The sequence below is a fragment of the Protomyctophum bolini genome, assembly GCF_963924005.1.
Source record: "Protomyctophum bolini genome assembly, chromosome: 7".
In the NCBI taxonomy this organism is placed as follows: Eukaryota; Metazoa; Chordata; class Actinopteri; order Myctophiformes; family Myctophidae; genus Protomyctophum; species Protomyctophum bolini.
This window is the reverse complement of record NC_137868.1, coordinates 28,205,344-28,228,507: the sequence shown is the minus strand read 5'-3', so window position 1 is coordinate 28,228,507 and position 23,164 is coordinate 28,205,344. Positions and strand designations below refer to the sequence as shown.

General features: G+C 42.5%; 1 protein-coding gene across 1 annotated transcript in view; it reads right to left on the bottom strand.

The window, feature by feature from the left end:
* The window catches only part of cdkal1 (CDK5 regulatory subunit associated protein 1-like 1), a 319,098-nt gene that overhangs the window by 223,613 nt on the left and 72,321 nt on the right, over positions 1 to 23,164 (bottom strand). Inside the window, exons 5-7 of the mRNA XM_080767726.1 lie at positions 17,125 to 17,221; positions 10,651 to 10,699; positions 1,695 to 1,815 (exon numbers count right to left, since the gene is read on the bottom strand). Of these exons, the coding sequence (XP_080623852.1) occupies positions 1,695 to 1,815; positions 10,651 to 10,699; positions 17,125 to 17,221 (267 nt within the window). The remainder of the gene's footprint in view (positions 1 to 1,694; positions 1,816 to 10,650; positions 10,700 to 17,124; positions 17,222 to 23,164) is intronic.

The window sequence follows — 23,164 nt, the reverse complement described above, 5'->3', positions numbered from 1 at the left end:
GCATGTGGGATAGAATGAACTATATAAATGCTCCATGTACCATTTAACCTGAGAGTTGTTTACTTAACCACTTAAACTCTAAATACTTCATTGACCGGGGTTCTCCTGGGGCCTATTTGGTCCCCTAATTTCTTCCCCTCTAGACCCGAAATATCTTCGAATAAAAGTTGCCAAAGATTACAATGTATTGCTTTGATATAGATGGACCATTAGGCTATAATGTCTGCCTGTTATGGCAGGCCCAGAATTGGGACAATAAGGTTTGTGTGGTTAATGGATCCTGCAGACTGGTGGTTAACAGAGCTTGAGGAGACACAGACGGGTTGATTGATGGATTGTCATCAATGGAAGCATTGGAATTAGTGTGTGTCATAACCTTTTTTAACTAGCCCACTGAGATCACAGGGTCAGCACCACGGAGACACACACACACACACACACACACACACACACACACACACACACACACACACACACAATATATATATATATATAACCTGGCTAGCTAGCTAAATCTGGTGGTCTCAACGCTCAATCTGTCTTTCCCTGTGTTGTGACATGGTGACTGGACAGCGGGCATGAGGAAGATGATACAGAGTTTAAACCTGTTCACAACTATTAACACCCCGAACGCCCAGGGTTATTTAATCCATTAAATCATAGCGCCCAGCGATTTATAGCAGCGGAGCACATTTAGCGACGGACCAGATGCTATCCCGGATGCGGCTGAAGTAGCTTGATGTAGCCAAAACACTCTCCATGCGATCGACAACCGGAGGTATGATTAATTCTAACCGCGATGGGCCGTCTAACACATAATCTGTTCTTAGAATTGGACGGAATGATTTAGATCAAGAGTTATTCACGTTTTAACATTTTTGGTCTCGTCGGCTAAAATGGGGGGGAACATTTTCGATGACGTCCCCCATTGAAAATAACAACAGACGCTCCCAGCCTGTGGAGCGATGGTATCGGTTTTGATATCAATAATATCCGTCCTTTTGATCAATCTCTGTCCTGAGCGCTGGGCGTTACTAATTGATTGAACGGAGAACTCTGTCCATGCCGCTCAGGGTGTCAACATTCACACAACTAAGGCCCTGTTTTTAGGATTAGAGCTTCGGCAGGGATTTTCAAGCGAATGTCCGAACCATCATTTTCAATTCATTTAACAGACTTTTTTACCTCAAGCTGCAAATCATTATAGATCCTATGGGGGGCGACAATGCATTAATGGTGGAAAAAAGTGAATTCCACGTCTTGAAAATAGCTGATCTGCAAGCTCACAGAAGGCTTGCGTGCTACGGCTGTATGCACACATCGGAAAAAGTGCCAGACGTCAGAGAGATTAATTAATTTAGTGTTAGACTAGAGATTATTGTATTGTGGAACCTTGTCAGGCTTTAGCTTTTAGTTAATGATAACTAAAAAAGAAAAAGGTTCGAGCCCATTCATTGAGGTTCGAGTGCCAACGTAACGCAGACAAGCTTGTAAACACGCAAACGTGTGTACATAACAGAATCACATAAGCACGCACTGTCACAAGCACAAAGCAAACCATGTGAAATTGATACAATCAGAGGTGCAAGGTTCTGCTTAGAGCGCGCGCGCACACACACACACACACACACACACACACACACACACACAGCAGAGATGCAGTTGACATTTTTTAATTCATAGTTTCTGTTTACCCAGTGTTGATGGAGATAATTTCTATGAGTGGGTTCTTTCGGATTTTGGGCAGGTCTAATCGGGCCCCTCCAAGCCTTCTGCCTCCATCTTTCTTCTGACCCAAGAGACGAACTGAGTGACCTGCAAAAGAACAGACACAGCGATATTAACAAAAGAGACAACTAGGTATGTCTAAATAATTATGTGCGCGTGCACACACACACACACACACACACACACACACACACACACGGTACTTCAGTTGAATGTACTTTATCAGTGCTGTTGTTGGGTTTGAGCTCTCGTTGTGGGCACTGGCATAACAACCCAAATGAAAAATACAACTTCAAATCTACTATCAGCAACTTCATATCGTAGATCAGGGCACTGGAAATGGTGGAAGGAAAGGCAAGATATCGACATCTGTGAGTGATATGGAATCGTCACATTCCACAAATAAAAGGGTTTCATTACATCTCTATACACCAGTATACTGCCCTGTGACCAAACCCCTGAATCTGCTTCAGAGAATGGTGGTCTGTGTGTCGGGCCGTCCGTCCACCCCTTCTCAAACTGAACATCTTGAAGACTACGGCACTGGCTGGATTGCCATGGAATTTACTGTGCACTTTCATGCTCCCATTAATTTTTGGTGATCCCATGGGCTTTCCGCTAACACCACCCGTAGGCCAAAATCTCCACTTGCACACACAACCTTTCTAAATTGAATGTGTAGATTGCCATGAAACTTGCTGATGCACATTTGCGCTCCCGGGTGCATGAACCCTAACCATTTGACTGATCCCGTGACCTTTCCTCAAGATCCAAAATGACAAGTTTTCACACAACATATTTCAAAACCAAAAGGCAATCTAAAGGCATGAACCCCTACTAGCTATTTGGGTGAACATAATCTACAGTAGCACCACCCTTCGGCCAGACGTGTCTGGTCGTATGAGCAGTAAGACCTTAACTCTAGGGAATGCTAGTAGCAGGGATTTTAAACTCGTAGGGTCCCAGATCATCTATTAGATGTCATGATAGCACACAATCTAAAACACAGGGCACAACTGCATTCAGGGTGTTTCTGCCCTAATTTCGACTGTTAGTTAAGGCAGGACGCAAGTAATAAAGTGTCAACTACAATTATTTGAAATAATGCATACTCTCCTCACCGCTTGTCTTCGTGCAAAGAAAACAGGCAATTTACCCAATGCAATATATTGTTGTACAGAGTCCCTCAGATATGTCATCTACCATGTAGAACATGAGTGTTATTGTGTTGGATTGTAATGGACTTAAATTGAAGCAGGTGGACCATGTGGCCATGTACCTAGTGGAAGTTCCTCCTGTAGCCTATATCCAAGAGACATCTACAGTGTGACATCTTGACAATCTTAAAATGCTCAGTCTCAGTAAGGGTACTTTTAAACCACTTATTGAAGCATGATGGATGGCTGGGTGCTCCGCGTGTCGGGAGCGCTGGATTTCATTCTGAACCGTTACAGCAGCGTCACACTGTCTAAATCAGTGCTTCTCAAACTTTTCAGGCTGTGACCTCCCCAGAATAATCATATTTGAACTGGGGGGAACCCCCCACCCCCACCCTGATAAGCACTTGAATGTAGGAGTTGAGGTATTCAATTTTGGATCTACAATCTCACAAGGCGCCTTGCGAGATTGTAGATCCACTATTTTCACAATTTTTGCCTCTTTCTTATATTCTTTGACAATTTGGCCAATGTTTGATCAGTTATTATTGTATAGTTTGCCGATTACTTTAGATGCAGTTTCCATGCTATTTTTTAGGCATTAAAGAAGTCCAACCCACAGGTTGAGAACCCGTGGTCTAAATAATAAGGAAATAGATGTGCTGTCACTGATCCCGGCAGTTAGTCTAACTACAGACTAGTATAAAACACAATTACTTTGTTACACTTGCTGTGTGTAAGATACCAATGTGCCAGACCACACCTCATTTTAACAACACCACATGTCCATTGGCACTATACTGATAATAAAGTGTAGCAAAGTAAAAATATAAATGATAAATGGTGTATTTATATAGCGCTTTTATCCAAAGAGCTTTATATAGATGTGCATTATATTCACACACAAATTCATACAGCGATGGCAGAGGAAACCATGCAAGGCACCAACCTGCTCATCAGGAGCAATTAGGGGCTCAACTTCAGAGTCTTGCTCAAGGACACTTCCACACTAACTCTGGGGGAGCCCGGGATCAACTGGGAACCTCACAGTTCCCATCTGGCCGCCTTACCAGCCACTCTACCCCTGAGCCACTGCCGCCCCACTAATATTACCCAGTTTGGTTGGTTCACAATTTTCTACTCAAGATAAAAAATTGGATGAAAGCCTAGCACTAGCCAATACTTTGTGATGTCAGATGACAAGCAAGCTCTGTGTGTGTGTGTGTGTGTGTGTGTGTGTGTGTGTGTTAGAAGGAGCCGCTCAGGGGTGTTATTGTCTTCCTGTTTTTCATCCCTTTTTACACTAGTCCCTTGGGGGGCGGGCTTAGGGCAGAAAGGAAGGGCTATCGATTGGTAGATAAAAATGACAATCTGCCCCCGAAGGAGGACAAAGAGCCAATCGGCGAAGCGTGACCAGTCGTAATATCCCAGGTACAAGCGGGGAAATGAGAAAACTTCCCTCATGGAAAACAACTGGGATTTGGCAGTCGGATTCCATCTAGCCTCGCTATCGTCCAATCCGTCCCGAGACTGGTCAAGGATTGTAATGGAAAGAGCAGATTGGAAATTAGCACTATTCTCATCCTTCCTTTCAACTGTCTGTCCATCTATTCATCCATCCCTCCCTCCGTTTATCCTTCATTCAATACATCCATTCCTCCACTCCAGAGGTCTCTCACACATACAGTGTAAACACCTCACATGAGAATGGAAGGACTGAGGGAAAGAGAGAAAGTACAAAGCCGAGATGCGTAAATGAAAATGAGAAATTATAAGTCAAAGAAGTCAACAATCACACTGGGGATATAAAACCCATCAAAACAACTTCCTTAAAGTGCCAATGGTACATTTGGTTTCTATACTTCATTTTAGCAGGGAACCTCCTTGAGGACCCCTGGTTCACTTTGAGAACAAGTAGCCATTGCATTGTTGTTTTTTATTCGTTTTTATTTACATTATTAACAACTACCTGTCAGTGGGGAGTGTTGGCTGGGAGGAGTAGTAGGACTAAGGCCCTGTACGTCCTCTCTGGGGGACGGGGGGGTACTACCAGTCAGTGGGTAGTGTTGGCTGATGAAGGAATATCAACATCCTAATACTGGGGGGTCAAATTATGACAGGCAATTCCTGCTGTCAAAATATGACCCCCCAGTCAAAAAACACTTTTTTGAAATAGACACTCATGCTTTCCAAGGTGTGATTTGGGGTCCTAAGGATGAATACAAAAGTAATATCAGGAGTGCCTCCATATCTAAATTCAATATCAGAAGTTTGGGCATCATGAAAATGTGTGTGTGTGTGTGTGTGTGTGTGTGTGTGTGTGTGTGTGTGTGTGTGTGTGTGTGTGTGTGTGTGTGTGTGTGTGTGTGTGTGTGCGCGTGCGTGCACATGGTGACTGCTGTAAGCAAAACAGAGGAAAGCTTTCAGTCCCGCTATGACTATTTGTCATCATAATTACACAGTTTACAGGAAGTGACCGCCGAGGAAGCAATGATCACACAAATATGTATCTAATTTTCTTGTTGCAGACCAGCCTTCTCCCCGCCCTCTTCTTTTCTGTTGTCATCTCTCCCTCTTCCCCCCCTTTGTTCTCCTCTGTCTTCTATTAATGGGAGTGGACATAAATCCTTCCTTCCACTCGTACAGTAATGGCGTATTATAACATCACCTACTACAGAAGGGAAGCGAGAGGAGAGGGGGGGAGTGAGTTGAATCAAGGGTGATGCAGACAGATGGACAAACCACCCTTGCAGAGATCTGTTAAACAAGTGATTACTGAAGCCTCTATTGGACAAAGTATTGACTAGATATAAAGGATGGATACATGGAAAGAGGAAGGGGACAGGGAGATAAAATGATGACATATTGACCTGTGTGCGATGTCTCTCCTGTCCCCCGTTCTCATAAAGAACCTTCCCAGGACAGAACAGCTAGAGAGGAGGGAAGTAGGGCTGGATAAACAGATGAAATAACAGTAGGGAAGGAGGTATAGTGGAGGACAGGGGCCTGTTGTGAGCTTTTATCCTCCAGCTATGTTGACATCATCATCATGTGTGTGTTTGATGTTTATTACATATCATTCTATCATCATTTCCATTGTCCTTCGCTGTGCGTAAACGTTTCCAACCTTTGTTCAGGCAAACCTCCGGAGACTCTGAAGTTGATGACCAAATGATTCATTAAAGGACCACAATGGAAATAAGCTCCAGAGCTTCATTGTTTCATCCAGATTATTTTTTTCCAGACACCTAGAGACTGGTGGTTCACAGGAAACTTTATTGAAAATGGCAGTGATCTTTTTTTTTCTCCACTGTGTTCCAAACGTGATAATTAACTCCTTAATACCTGGACTTCCATCTCCTTTGCTCCCTGACCTCACCATCACCACCTTCTCTTCCCATCTCTCTCCCCTTCCTCCAATTATCCACCTCCTCTATTTCAGCATCTAGACAAGCAAACAGTATATGTTTGTCCTGATGAAATATGGATCAGGGGGTTATGTGGAGGCTTTAAAGCAAACTGGTCTGAAGCTAAAGAGATACATTAACCTGGCCTCGTCTTTCTCGCGCGCGCACGCACACGCACACGCACACGCACACACACACACACACACACACACACACACACACACACACACACACACACACACACACACACACACACACACACACACACACACACACACACACACACACAAAAAGCGTATAACAGTTATCCAAGGTTAGCATCTGCTACCCAGATCAGTATGGAGAGAGAGAGAGAGAGAGAGAGAGAGAGAGAGAGAGAGACATGAGAGATACAGAGACAGACAGATAAAGAGAGAGACAGTCAGAGAGAAAAATATAGGAAAAAACTGAAGACATCCAAACTGTCCATTTCATAACAAACAAAAAGGCTCAAGTTATTTCCTAATGGAACGGAGCAGAGATCACTTCTATGGCAGATTGCTTGGAGAGAGAAGGCATGAATAGTGAATACAACCTTATTTAGCCGGCTTTGTGTCGTGTGGCCTTACACTCAGTTTCTATGTTGCTGAACCGCTGGTTAATGGTACAATGGTACCTTCTCCTCTAGTCTGACTTGCACAGCAGGGATGATATTTTTTTCTCTTTTAAGAATCCCAGCAGCCCAACAGTATTCAATAAGACCGGTTAGAGAGTATGAGATTCCACAACCACTAAGAGAGGCTGCTTTACAAATGCCTTCATTAATTGCCCACAATGGGGCTGTGCAACAGCTGCATTTTACTCTTCAAACCACCATTGGACTGTATTCATATATTGTGACAGCTACACTTATCAAACAGGAACATGTGTGTGTAGCCCTTCTCTAATAGATTGGAGCAGAGATCATTGCCATAGAAGATTGCTTTCTGGCAGCATTCTAAGCGTGAATAACGTGAATAACCCCCAAAGATCAAAAGCTAGTGAATACAGCAAGCAACGCTATTACACACTGTCCCGGGTAGCGGTTATTATCATCCTTAAATGGGCATAAAAGCCAACTGGGTGGCCTTGTAAACATGTTTACAATTGCCATTACCGATTTCTTTCACATAGCTGGTATTGCAGTGAAAGCATTGAAGATGTAGCCAAAGGCCCGCTTGTTAGCGAGCTGTGTTCCGAGTTGTGTCACCGTTAATAATGCCACAGACAGCGGTGGTGGCCTAAAGGTTAGAGACAGGGGCTTATGACTGGAGTAATGTCGTCTCCCTTGAGTCCCTTCTACAACAGCTACTGTACCATGATCAAGGTGGCCTTCAGCCAGGCAGCCAACCTCCCACCTACGGGCATCACACACATGCCAACATTCTGGGGGGCACAATTATTATTCAAAAGAAAAAAGAAAGCAAATAGTGACAGGATTTTCTGACATACTGTATAACACTTTGGGGGGATTATTTTAAAACTTCCACTAAATCAGCTCTTTTTTAAGCTCAGTAATCTCCCACTCTAGGGTACAAATACTGTTTCATGTATTTAAACATATGAAGGGGCATAAATGCAGATAAAAATACAATATCCACATTGGCACATTAATTAAAGAGTGCATACAATCACAGATTAAATGACCCTGCATGTCAACATGACAACAGTATTATAAACTAGAAAAAGTGCCCTTCTGGGCACATGTCTCCACCAGGAGGATAGGAGTGTGTGTGTGATGTTTGGCAAAATGTTTAGGAGTAATATAAACATGTTTTTTTGTTTTTTTTGTTTGTTGTTTGCAACAATTTTCTTCATTTTGTTGAGGAAATGCAAAGCCAGATCACTCATAGCATCTCTGAGGATAGAATTCTGGATGAGGACAGGCAGCATTTTGTACAAAGCGGGCCACTCCTGAAAACTTTGGAAGGCAATCAGTGTAGAATCTGAGAAATCCAACAGACTCGTCTTGATCACATGACTACAGAGATCATGTGTACCGGTTTGCGTGAGATTTGGATGAAATCTGTGCGACTAACATAAACAATGTGTTTCGCAGAAAGCGGCCTCATGGTGGCGCTATAACCGGCAGATGTGGAGGGATGCAGGGAAAATGTTTTTTCCATTGCCTCTAGGGACTAGGGAGTGCGCATAACGCCGCATATAGTACATATAAACACATGTATACAGATAAAAACAGGAATTGCCCTGTTATAGCGCCACCGCGAGGCTGATTTTGAAAATAAATAGTGGCATGTCGCCCTCGGCCTAGTGGAAATGTCTGTGTATAATTTCACGTAAATTGCACACTGTGTTTGTGATTTGTGGCATTTTGTTCGAAACGGACCAATCATGTGAGCTTTGGAAGCCAAGCTTAGCCAATCAGGATGGAAGATGGGAAATGATGCAAATCCGTGTTGATCACATGACTATGGAGATACAGAGTTGTGTGATGTATGGATAAAAGTTGCAACTGCAGTTGCACTGCTTCAAGGACAACTTTTCAACCTATCTTCGTATAATTGGTCATGACTAATGTGTAAAATACCACTATTATTTTCTACTCGGTCTGTGTCTTATGGGAGGGCTGTTCAGAAACCTGTCCACCAGTGACATCATCAACAGGGAATCCAAGCTAATAGAAACTGCAGTATTTCTATTCCTGAAAAGTTTCAATGCAATAATGGATAATATAGAGTTGCAAGCTTGTAGATCGGCTACTATCACTTTAAATATCGAATGCAATAATTTAACAATAATAATAATAGTAATAAAAGTGTGAAATTCAAATGTTGCTTTAAAATGTAAATGTTATGAATTAAGTTTCAAACTATTCTGTACAGCCCTAAATATTGACAGACTTATACAAACAGAGCTCTGTATGAAGCAGTGCAGTAGGCAAGTGGATAGTAGTGCTAGTATCCCCACAGTGCTGTTGTAGTTCTTCAACATTTTCAGAAACGGTGCAAACAGAATAAATATAGTCTCATCTGGAGGAATAGAAACAGAATGCCCTTACTCCTGGCATGTGAATAGAAACAGAATGCCCTTACTCCTGGCATGTGAATAGAAACAGAATGCCCTTACTCCTGGCATGTGTGGAAACTTCACAGACAACAGAAGCACATACTGTATATTTAGTGAATAGCACTACAATTAGTAATATTAAATCCTCCATGACTCCGAGGTCTGCTCTGGTCTGCACGCTGAAATAACAGCTCTCGGGTTTTATAGTAGCTCATAAAAAAACTAATGATACTGGGGAAATGACCTTCTATGGACAGAGGAAATTAAGAGGAGAGAATAATGAGTGCAAGGAAAGAATGAAGGAGGGAGAGAATGCAAGGAAAGGATAGAAGTCAGAGAAGAAGGGTGGGATATATGAAGGACAATAAACATCCAGAGAAGGCCAATCCGTACCCCAAACTCCCCAGCTAGCTCAGCTGTGTGTGTGTGCGTGTGTGTGTGTGTGGGTGCGTGCGTTGCCAGAGGGTTAGGGATTGACGACACATTGTAAAATTAAAACACAGCTCAGCGTCCTTCGAGGCAGACATGTTAATGTGTGCTCTCATACTCACACAAAAAGCTAAATCGTTCTCTTCTTCATTAGAGAAACATTGGGGGTTTGTCACAGCTACACGCACACACGCACACATGCACACAAAATTCTGGTTCGTATTAGCAATTAAGAACACTGCTTCAGTAAGAAATTAACTAGCAGACCTAATCACTATCAGACGTCTTTTCCTGTCAGGCTGTAAGAAAGCCTGACAAATGGTAAATGGGCGGCATTTATATAGCGCTCCGCTAGTCTTCTTGCCACTCAAAGAGCTTTACGATGCATGCCTCAAAATCATGAGCCGTGCTAGACACCAAGCCACTCATCTGGAGTAGTTAGGGGTTCAGTGTCTTGCTCAAGGACACTTCCACAAGATGCAGGGCTTAAAGCCAAACAAATTCCCAAGACTGAAAAAGTTTTTTTGTAAATCTGCACTGATCTCATTAAATGACCCCTATGAAATCCTATTGGTTGTGTGTTTGACTGTACCCTGTACTGATTACATTTCTGTTTGACTGTACCCTGTACAGATTACATTTCTGACAATAAAGTATTCAATCAATCAATCAATTACTCATATTCTTATTTTTGTACCATCCATTCATCAACCAAGAAACTCACACTGCACATTCACCTATTCATTCGTTCACCAAAATAAATCACACCCGTGTGAAGTCAGGGGCACTCTTCACTTTTCGGTCTTCAATGTTTGTTTACACAAACACGAAAATGTACCTGTTAATTTGTGTGTGTGTGTGTGTGTGTGTGTGTGGGGTCATACCTTTGACAGCCTCATCTACGACTTCCACCACACGATCGATCTGTTGAACCTGAAATACACACAAGAGGTTATTGATAACATAATATGTACACATGATCAACAACACAATATTGTGGACAATTCGCAGACACAAAATCACACACACACACACACACACACACACACACACACACACACACACACACACACACAGTGATATAGATTTATTCTACCCCATCAAGTGTGTATGTGACTATAAGACCACTTTATATTAGTTATCGACAGAATCTCAGTTTGAATGATTGGGGATCAACTGCTGGAAGAGACAGTGGTAGGAAGAGAGACTTTCAGAGAGGAAAAAAAGACAACAGAGAGTACAAGTGCAAGCCCCTGACAGAAGCAATACAGGCAAGCTAAACAATACAGGTAAGCATACAGTACATACCCAAGACAGGTACAGAAAGCGAAATAACCAAAGATAAGAAACAGACAGACACACATCTACTGGAGATAATAGCTTATAATTAGGAAAGGGGAACACTGTTGGAGTAGAGACAATAAGCAATTATGGTCCAAGCTGGGTCATAAAAAGTCTCATAAAGAGAGATACTAATCTATTGATAGCACGTCATGACTTTACCAAACCACTGTTCCCAAGGTAGACATCAAAACGCAGAGCAGGAGATTTGGATGACAGGGGAAGGAGCAAGCGGGGGTGGGGTGTGTGGGAGAGAGAAGAAAGTGGGAAATAAAAAGAGTTGAGGCAGGAAGTGGGACGATCCATTATTACTCCCGTTTCATTCCCACCCTGGTCTCTTCAATCTGATCTTCACACATTCTATTCTTAGAGGTGACATTCTGTGGCCCGGCGTCCACACACTACATCTCCAGGACAATTACTTCCAACACAGAGCAACCCTTCTAACATGAACGAACACACACACACACACACACACAGTCACACACACACACACACACACACACACACACACACACACACACACACACACACACACACACACACACACACACACACAGTCCAGCAGGCATCAGTTATATGCACGGTAAGCACCAGAACAAGAAAACCTATTTTCTTCTAATGGCCAGGCTCTCTGGGTCTATTCAGAACAGCAGTGGGCAGCCAGCCACATACACACGCACAGCATCAGTGGCCTACGGGAGACTGCACTTAGTTGTTCACTGAAGGAACACTATTATTTCCTCATAGATGGATAAAATAGGAAGAAATGCAAGACAAAGCAAGAGAGAAAGAGAGAGATGAATGCACCAGTTTGGGAGCTTTATTTCCATTACATCTAATCCTAATATGTCAAACCTTGTGATCTCCCCTAACAACTGCCAGATAATAGGATGTCTACATCAGTGGTACCCAAACTTTTTCATGTCAAGGACCCCCAAATTGAAGAGATATGCCAGAGACCCCCATAAGAGAAGATGTTAACGGCTCTAGCAGTGATTCTCAACCCGTTTCATTTCGAGTACAATTAGTGTACGGACCCCCATTTAATGGATTTTTTTTATATCTGGGACCGTCCCCCAATTTATATATTGTAAAAACAATGTTTAAATTTAACTCTGAGAGTGTACACATGGATGTTCCATGTGTACACTCTCAGAGTTACAGAACCATAAGGGTCCATTTGGTTCCAAACTATCAGCTATTAGCTGGGAAACCCCTGAAACTCCCCCAAGGACCCCTGGGGGTCCGCGGATCTTGGTGGAGCATCGACTCTCTCAGTGAGTAGGATTGGAACTACACAGTGAATAAAGCCCACATCACAATGCAACTGTCAAAGAGCCAGAGCACCATGGGGTCCTACTGTACATACAGTATAAGCAAGAGCATGATAGGAATTGGAGAGAATTATTAAAGACAAACTACTTTGTTGGTTAATGATAATATGCAATGGTATGCTTGGAACGCAATTGTCCTGATGTTTAAACCTTCTGAATACTGACATTTACTGCATGCATCACTTTAAAAGACTCAGTCGGAACACTCTTCACTCATTCTATCTTTAATCCAGTTTATTCAAACCAATACTTGATGGACCATCACCCATCATGACCTACTTTATCTGTACTGTATACTGTATATATCCAACCAAACATAGGAACAAACTGATTATTCTGGATGGTGAGATTTGTGTGTTTGCTTTGTTGTCATCGTGTTCCATTGTAATGCTACGTTTACCTAGCCAACAGCATACTATGTGTGTGTGTGATGTGGTTTACATACAGGAGGAGACATGTTCAGTACAGAAAGAGATGAATCACTGTGGGCTTGCGTGACTTTTTGTTTGCTTTGCATTTGAAGCTCTCCTTCCCATTGATTCAAGCAAACATTATACACAAGCGGAAAAAGCTGACACAAGTAGACACATACAGTACATGCACACTCACTCCCATACATGGGCGAATACACACACTCGTTATTAAACATGAGTGAATGAAACAGGTGATGGCAGTTTTTCTTTTTGTCTCCCACTCCCTTCACTCCATCCGTTACAGCAATCACATCATGCAAATTAGTCTCAGGTTATTTGCATGTGTTATTTGCATATCCCACCAACTGTCAATGACTGATTTTAACTTCCAAGGATACATGGGGGCCGTGTGTCCTTGTGAACAACATGCACGTATATATGGCTTCCTGAGTTTGCGAGTGCCCCATGCGTGTGTGTGCGCGCGTGCGTGCCTGAGTGCACAACATCCATCTATCCATCTGTGTGTATATCAATGCATAATTCAATCTAGTCTTGACAATGGAGAGGGCCTGCAGTGGTAAACTCACCAGCTGTTTCCACATCGGCCTGCCTGAAGGATGTTATACATACAAGCCTGTATAACTGAATGTAATTATATTACACATACATGCCACTTGATTTCTAAGTAATTATGTTAGAGGCTGGCATGCCACATTTATTCAAATGTAATGACATTATTTATGGTAAAATATATGTAAGGCAACATTTGAGGACCCCATGCTTTTTAAAACACAGTGGCAGTAAATGCCAGTAATCAACATGGGATATTGAACTATTAAAACGGTAGGCCAACTGTTCAATTACTGTACAGGAAAACAAAAGTACATAAAATGGACTAAAATTAACATCTATGGAATTAATTTGTGGCAGCTTGACTATTTTGGAGCGTAAATTTAAGTTCACTACTGTATGCATTGATGGAGGACAACTTAGCAGTAGGTCATTAAATATACATTCTAAAACGGTTAGTCCCAATACTTGATACTTATTGGCTGGTTTCTGATTAGACCACGTAGTAAATCTCAAGATAATCCACACCTTCAATGACTTTATATAATTCCCAGGTGCGTTACATTGATCCCGCAGCTCTGTAGCTGAACTGGGGAAGGGGAGCACTTGATTGCCTTAGAAACCCTGGCCGAGCGGGCGTCTAAGCACTGCCCGCGCTCAAATGACTGTGAATGTGTGGCTCCGGGCGGCCTCGTAAAGACATCGAGCGCCTCATATTCCCCCGTCACAGAGACTAAAAACCAAGGACTATTAATAGAGGACAGGAAGGGAAGACCGTACGGTGGACTCCATGTTGCTCTCTGGAAGGAAAGAAACATGCTCAGTTGAGACCAAGGAAGCTGAACGCGGAAGTGTTGGCTGCATATAGCCCATTGCGAATGTTTCTTTCCTTCCAGGGAGCAACATGGAGTCCACCGTACGGTCTTCGCTTCCTGTCCTCTTTTCAAGTCCTTGGTAATAAGTGTGACTCGTTCTGGTGTGACTCACTCTGGTGAGCGCAAAGCGGCGCAAAGTGTAGCTACTTTTGTGAATTAGGAATAGTTTTACGAGGATAATATTGCTATATGTTTGTAACCGTTTTAGAAACGCAATAAGGTCTCAGGTTACCGGGTATTTTATAATACCTGGTAACTTGAGACCTTTTGTGTCTTATTGCTTTATTGGAACACTTCTAGAATGTTAGTCGGATTTTGTGTTACTATGTTCTGTGATATGGAGAATAACCGAAAATGTAAAATCTGAGATCCACATCCAACTGAACATGATTCAGTCTCTGATTATTCCCAACTGGTTCCATTTCATGTGAGAGGCAAGTAAAACTCGGATACAGTTAAGTTTTTTTTGCTGAGCTCTGGGCTGTCAGATGATGGTGAAATATCACACGTACATAGAATACCACATGGAAATCATTAGGCCTAATTTTGTGATGCACACTTACTTGCATTTGCAAGCCTTCTCTAATAACCCTGAAAGTAGATCTGAAAATGGAAACCATTAGATCACATACTCGGACATAATGTTCACCTGTTTAGAATAGTATTCATTATCCAATTTCTTTCTAAGTTTTTTAAATATCAAAATCCCATCGTGATAGCATTTATTTTATGGCCTCCAGTCATCAATCGATCTTCCACATATAAGATTCATTATGTTACCGACACCAGAGGGCCCGACATTGCAGCCGCATAAAACCAATCAAATTTTACAGCTAAATACACTGCAAGTTCTTTTCTGAAAACATCTGTGGCAAAAAATGATAATGCAGTATCTAACAGAATCTTGATTATTTTATGAACACTGCCAAATTCAACGTTTAAATCAAATTCATCCCATTGTTTTCTCTGTTTCACTCCAAAATCTGGATGTCAGATACTCACAAAATAACATTTCAGCTCGACTTAAAATTGAAATAAGAAAATCTGTTTGAGTTCACCCATTTAGTCCGTGCATGGACCAGGATAACAGGCAGACATTACAGACAATTAAAATTTTAGGCAATGAGCAGATGCTCTCATCCAAAGGCACTTACAAAGTGCATGGTTGGAGAGTGCCATGAACTCTATAGTCAAACAACAAGGTTAAGTGATTGAGTAATTAAAGTGCTAAAGAAACAGTATACTGTACATTCTGGGCACAGAATGTCAAGGCATCAAAAATAATTTGTGAAGCATTGTTTTGGGGGAGCATGCATCACTGCCAGTCGCGGCTGCCTAAAACACCTTTTTTATAGCACCATCGATTTTCTCCATTGTTGTCCTGACTCCTGCTCACATTGGACGACTCCCATGAGGTCAGTTCTTGGGAGTGTGTGCCTTGCTTGCAGCACCTTGTGTAATTCCAGCTAGGCCTCTTTGTTGTCCGTGACCCTGTGTGTTCTCTAACCATGGCAGACAGGGGGCAGAGTGCACGCTGCCATCCTTTTAAGTGAACAGAGAACAGAAAGGACCTATGTGTCTCCAGGTTGCCAGCCAACAAAAGTCAGCTCTGCATTCACTTGTCCAGTGACTCACCTCCTCTAACGATTGGACCCACCTCACTACAGGAGTCTGCACTGTTGATCTATCATCGCTGTCAGACACAAATCCTTTCCCTCCACCTTCTTAGTGTTTTTCTTTCATGAATGATTGCCGACTTTTATACTTTGTCAAATGGCACACAAGAGTAGCAAAAATAGGCAATCTACAAGCTCACACACGTGTGTCTAAATTTGATGTATTGTAAGCTTGTACAGTATATATATGCTATTTTTGCTACTTTTATGGGGAGAGGTGTGTTTGTATTGTAATTTGTAACCAATGAAAAGTATGAACGAGAATTAAATAATCACTACATTGGAAGACAGGTTCTTTTTTTTTTCAACTTTATGAAAAGTAATGCTTTAGGACTTATTAGGTTTCCCCCCCAACAGTGACACTTTGTACAGTGGGCTAGAGTTGAGGAACACCATCCCAGACACACAACTCAGCAGGGATCTGCGTACTCACTCTTCCTGCCATCTTATCCTTTCATATACAGTACTTGTTTCTCTTTGTCCCTCGCTATGAGCCGGTCTCCATTCCCGTTTTTCTCCGTCCCTCCATCATTTCAGCATTACTCATTCTACAGTATTGTCATTGTCGGGTGATCACCTTGTATGTCCAAAAAATAGTGTTACTTTCCAGGAAATGGCAATCATTAACTCTCGAAAAACTTAAATTGGAGAAATGGAGATACAAGGTTTCTCCCCGACAGCAGCAATTCTATACCGCCTTGCTCATCTTCTCCCATTTTCTTATATACAAATCTTCCCCCCTATCCTCCTCCAATCTGTCATGTTCCTTCCTCCTCTCTTGTCTCCTTCTTTCCTCCTCTCAGCCTCCCCATATTGTCGCCTCCCCTTCCTCTCCTCTCTGCATGCTCCTATCAGCAGTCATGGTCTTGTCTCTCAGGGAGGTTTATTGATCCAGTGAGCAGTGGGTAGGCCTGAAGAGAACAGTCACAGCGGGACGGCAGCCAGGTCCAGTAGCGTGTGTGTGTGTGTGTGTGTGTGTGTGTGTGTGTGTGTGTGTGTGTGCGCGTGTGTGTGTGGGCAACTGCCATTTGGACACTCCAGTGAGCCTGCTGGGCTCGGAGATTAAATGCAGACATACAACACACATACAACACACGCACGCACGAGCATGCATGCACGCTAGCACATGTTCGGACACACACTCACCCCTATTATGCTGAGGCCTTTGAGATAGTCCATGCGTGGCTGGGCTTGGGGTACACAACCTGCGAGCACTACTTTCTTCTGCTGGTCCTGGGCTTTCCTATAAACACAGACACACACACACACATTAGATCCCACATACAGCATTTTACACTACAGTATGTGCACGGTTGCACACAAAGAATTACTGTAGCTCTGGGGCCATCTTGAAACTAAATAAAATTGTTTATTTAGTGTTTCAGGGCAAAACAAACCGGATGTTTTTGTCCAATATGCAAGATTGATTTGTTTTGTCTCAAAATCAAAATAACAGTGAGGGAGCCATGCACCTCTGTACTCTAAGTGCAAAGGTAACTTCATCCATCATTTAGCACAAATGACCCGAAACAAACTCCAACCTTAAGGTGACACAAGAGGAGAGGGCAAAACGTGTGTGTGTGTGTGTGTGTGTGTGTGTGTGTGTGTGTGTGTGTGTGTGTGTGTCCCCTCTGGTTGGAGGCAGCCTGATTTGAGACGCTCGGTCTGTCTGACAAGAGCTTTTGGAAAAGCTGCCCAGACTCCTGTATGAATGTTTAATAATGAAGCCTGCTGACAGCTGCAACAAGGGAGGGAGGGAAGTGAAGGAGAGGGAGGGATGAGCACTGAAGCTACACACAAACTGTCAGCTGGGTTCTAATTCAGGACCTGGTTGTATTATTCAGCAAAACAAAACAAAAGGCAGAGTGGAAGAAGGTGTAAAGGGAGCGTGATAGAGAGAGGAGTGATGGGTCGGAGAGAAGAGATTAACGTGCGGCTGAATGTGAAGCCTGTTTGCATTATCACGCAAATCACCGGAGACCAGAAGAGTGAGCACAGGAGGCGTGGATGGAGATATGAGGGGTGGAGAGGTGAAAAATATAGTTAATTCAAATGTATATTTTGACAGCAGTGTTTCAAAGATGGATTTCTCAGTCCTAGTTTCAGCTCAAGACAATGCTTTGCGGACAGGATAAAATTGTGTCTTCGATCTAATAAGGTTTACTGTTACAAATGAGGTCATCAGTTTTTGAAGACAGGGGGTATCATTCTATAGTTTCACATTGCATCTGTCATGAGTGGGATAGCGTAGAGCTGGACTGGAAAGAGGGTGGATAATAGTACCACACAGTACATTCCTGGTTTGGGCACAACTTGGATGAGTCCTAGCATTGAGTTCTACTAGTGATCAAGTGACTGACTATAGTACTTAAAGTTCTGTGTGTCTATCTGTGCACATGGTGGAACTCCTGTCATGTACAGTATGTTGAACGATGAGCCTACGAATCATTGTGTGAAACCAGTTTCTCTGCATGTCAAATATCTCCAATGGCATGTTTGCAGCAGTTGGGGTTTTCCTGTTGTGAAGCTCTGTGAATTCCTTGGGCTGTATTTTGCGTGTCTTAAGTACCAGGTCTTATTCCCTAACTTGAGTAAACTAAAGACCTGGAGGCGTGATCAATGCTCTTTGGCCACTCAGAATAGCCAAATGGCATTGACCACGCCTCCAGGTCTTTAGTTTACTCAAGTTAGGGAATAAGACCTGGTACTTAAGACACGCAAAATACAGCCCATAGTCTTCAATTTACAAACAGGATAATTAGAAAAATGTCATTTTAAAGGTGTTTCAATAAATATTACATACTTATTACTTACATTTTCTGTATCAATATATTCACTAACACCCCTTGTTTTAAATGGCATGTACTTATTATTATTGTAATTAATGTTAAGGGTCCATCTCTACATATTCATGATTTGAGGTGAAATAGTTGCACCAACATCTGGTTGACTCAATTGGTGTATGAAAGTACAGAAGCAAGGGAGAAAGGAGACAGAGGGAGAGACGGGCGGAGAGAGAGAGAGAGAGAGAGAGAGAGAGAGAGAGAGAGACACAGACAGAGAGACACAGACAGAGAGAGACAGAGAGAGACAGAGAGAGACAGAGAGAGAGTGGGAATTAGCTGTCAGGGTGAAGTGTTTTTAAATTAATCTGAAATAATAGATATGAGAGAGTCAGACAGACAGAGTGTGCCTACAAAGTTTCCAGTTCCCTGGCACTTCTTATCAAGAACCTACACACATTGTATGCACACAGGACACATTATAGCAGGATCTGCATAATTCATAGTGTCTCCTGCCAAAATGTGCCAAATACTCCCCACCCACCCCTGTAGAGACTCACACACCCACACACACAGCATGCACGCCCACACACAGCCACAGCTGACACCGCGAATCAGGCAACAGTGCCTGAGCCGCCGCCTAGGCGCCCCAGGGGGAATAGACCAATCATGTCCACACGGCTCCTGGATGGGATGGGATAGGATTATGCGAGGTGGTCGGCCACGGCCATTGTTTCTCACTGCCAGTGACCCGGACCAGAGCAGATGTCCCCTGAGATCAGGGGACGAGGCGCGTGTGTGTGTGTACACTGTATGTGTGTCTCCTTGGCTTGGCACCTCGCCCTACATCTCTGCGGCCCCCTGTCAAGTTGGTGTTACTGCAGTGTATAGCCCCGAGTCCACACACGTCCACGTGCACGCACATTATGCACACGAGCACTTGCATACACACTCGAGACAAACGGCCTCACGAACCGGTCTAAGTCTATGCATACATGTATGACCTCTGCTGAATGTATATGCGGTAAGCGGGACTGTGCTGTACATACTGGTTTTTAACAGCTCAGTGGGCACGGTGAATCAGTCAAATTAGACACGACCAAATGTCCTGTTGAATTGATCAGACTGACTGGCATATGACGTTAACATGAATGCAGGTACTGTATAGAACACAAGGCCTGACCTATATAAGCATGACTACAACTTTTTAACAAATGGACTTATATAATAGGAGTATTTAGAGGTTCACTATTAGTATGACTACCAGATAAATTACAAACATGTGATGTAAATAAATATGCTTCATGTATGGGGAAACAGATTAGATACAGCTTGGAGCTGGGATGTCCTGCTAAATGAGGTGTTTTTAATCTTTCTGAGTCTTGTGTACCAAACCCAAACTTGTTTAGATGGCAATATAGTTAAACATTATTACCAAAACTGTAGAAGACATAATGGTAACATTTATATATTATCATCCACATTTATGTATGCAGCTAAGTGCGCACACACACACACACACACACAAACACACACACACACACACACACACACACACACACACACACACACTAAGTTAAATATATAAAATAAAAAATAAATAATAGCATGCACGTTTTAAATATCCTCTCTGTATACCATTTTACAGCAGTATATATTAGTTATTAAATATCTTTCGGAACCTCAAAAGTGAGTGAATTCTACACTATTGTATTCAGATTGGAGTCTACTCTGTGCTACTCTCCTCCATTTTATTACGGTATATCCAACGCAACGGTATAGCCTCTCGTCATCCCTTGTTCCTGAGTGGTCCGTCCTCTCCTCCACCTCCTTTACCCTGACACGTTTTCCAACTGAGTGCAGACCAGCAGAACCAATCAGAGACACCCCTGACCTTTTGTCATTAGCATAAGCAGAAAGGGCCGAGGTTAAGTACCCATCAACTTGAGCAATTAAGATGCAAGTCTCTGCGTGCATGCGTGCGTACATAAATATATTAAATCTTCCACTTCACTTGCACTTGTATGGTTTCTAGACAGGGCTATCAGTCTTGCAGTAAACACAGACACACATGAGACCCTCTCTTGGTCCTTTACTAAGTCATCATTTTGCTCTTTAAACAACTAAACGGCCTCAGCGCAGGTCAGGCCAGTTCCAAAGCCAGCAGTTCCTTAATGGTCTTTCTACAATAACAAAAAGGACCATTTTCTATGTCTCTTGTTCTTGCTTGTACATTTGAGTACATTTCGACAAGTCAGACGTTTTGTGTCCTACTTTGCTAGCAGTGGGAGTAAATGAACAGCAGGAAGAAAGCAAATTAAATACTGTAATTCAGTGGGTGAGTGAGCGAAAAAAGACAGCTGCTTTCAGTGCACACGATAGGTCTGTAGAACTGGGGATCTACCTGAAGACAGACAAAGGTAACATAAGGCGTCAATGTACAATAATACAACTGCGGGACCCTCTGGGGCAAAGTGTAGAGACAGGAGGAATAGGAGGAGAGAGTATAACAGTACAGAAACTGTTTCCACCCATTACGACATGCCCAAATTAGGGATGCCAGATTGAAAGTGGTTAAAATGTTGTACACATATGGTGCAAAATTACGGATAGCGGTGTCGGCAAAAACATTTATAGGCTACCGATATATCGGTCCGGATCTAATAATAGATCAATAGAAAATCACATGAGGACAGCAGAGAGAAAGACAATTGAGTACTATCAACTTTCATCCACGTTGGGGCGCCTGGTGTCTCAGTTAGTGCACAGACATTGTGAATCGTGACGAGTCACCCAGCTTTATTTCCCACCTGTGTCAAACACGTATCAGTATTAGAACAAGTTGGAGTGTCAACAATGTCAATGTAAAGCGAGTAGTACAGAGAGAGAGAGAGAGAGAGAGAGAGAGAGAGAGAGAAACAAAGAAAATTGAGGTAACAGTACCGGCGACTACTGGCAACGTTTTAGGTGGCAGATGGGTTGGAGTTGCCACATAACAAATCAATAGTAATAACATTACAGAATGACAATCTCAATGTCAATTTATGTGGGTTTCTTGTCATCTGATATCATATGAATCGTCTCCATGTGGTAAACCTTACCCAACTATTTATATTTCCATATGCACTTCAAACTATTTCCTGTGGCAAGTAACCACTCGAGCAGACATTTTGTGAATTAATTATTTCTCTGCTAAGGTCTAGTGCCGCTTTGATGACATATGAATCACTGACTCACCCCCATCTGCTCCTCAGTAGGAGCCGGTCTATGAATGACCATTATCCCTAAACTCTCACATTAGATGGTCCCTGGCTCTGGTGCTGATGATGTTGTTGTCTATTTGGTTAGTCCTCTCTCAATGGCCTCTTTCCAATTCCTCCAGTGAAGGAGATTTAAGGCAGAAGTGTATGTAATCACATCCTCTGTCAACTGTCTGAGAATATCTGGATTAATGCTTTCCCTATCAGAAGTTGTCATTCTCTCTATATCAGTGTCCCTCCCCAGCCAATGGACATTTAGTGTCACATTCAATTTTTAATGTACAGAATATGAAGTGGTGCCAAGCAAAATCAACACAGGATCCCCAGAAAATAATCCACCATCTTGGAACATCTATTGGCTGCAACCGCAGTGAGGGCGGGTCTTCACTCAGCAGAACCAGTAGAAGCCCTAGAAGCATACCCTACTTTAACATTCAAAAATGATAATTAATGATAAATCATGATAATTGAAAATAGACTTTAAACTAGCAAGTGAAAAGATAGTGTTTATTTGAAGATGGAGTGCTAAGATTTTTGTATTTCTTCCAGCTTTGTATGTGTTTATGAGGTGACAGTACTTCATTAGACCCGTTGGTGTGGTTGTTATGTGCAATGATGTATTTAGGGTTTCTTCCTGGAGGCTGAAACCTTGACATTCAAACGTGCCAATGAAACAAAAACAGTGAAAGAGTGACATCACAATATCATTTTAGAGAAGGTTCTGGCAGCCTCCCTGTGTTGGGCCACTAATTGGAACTGCAGGTAATTGCATTCTTCCCGGTGAGCTTCAATTTAAATAGATGATTCGCTGGATTCTGACACTACTGTTGACACTATTGTAGCACTTATTGAGTAACGCAAATAAGCAAATATTCTCAATTTAGTGTAAACAAATACTAAACTATAATCATCATCCAAATCCACAGGTTACACTCACTGCACCGTGGGTCTGATTTGATGCAGTAGTTAACCCATTTTGAGCGGGAACCCCTTTTGGTGTTACAGTACGTACATTATGTTATAATTTAGCTATTGAAAAATAGCAGATCTACAAGCTCATAGCGCGCCACCGAGTGGCGCGCTACGAGCTTGTAGGTCTGCAATTCTGCAAATTGTCATGATTTAGAAGACATTTTTTTAAAT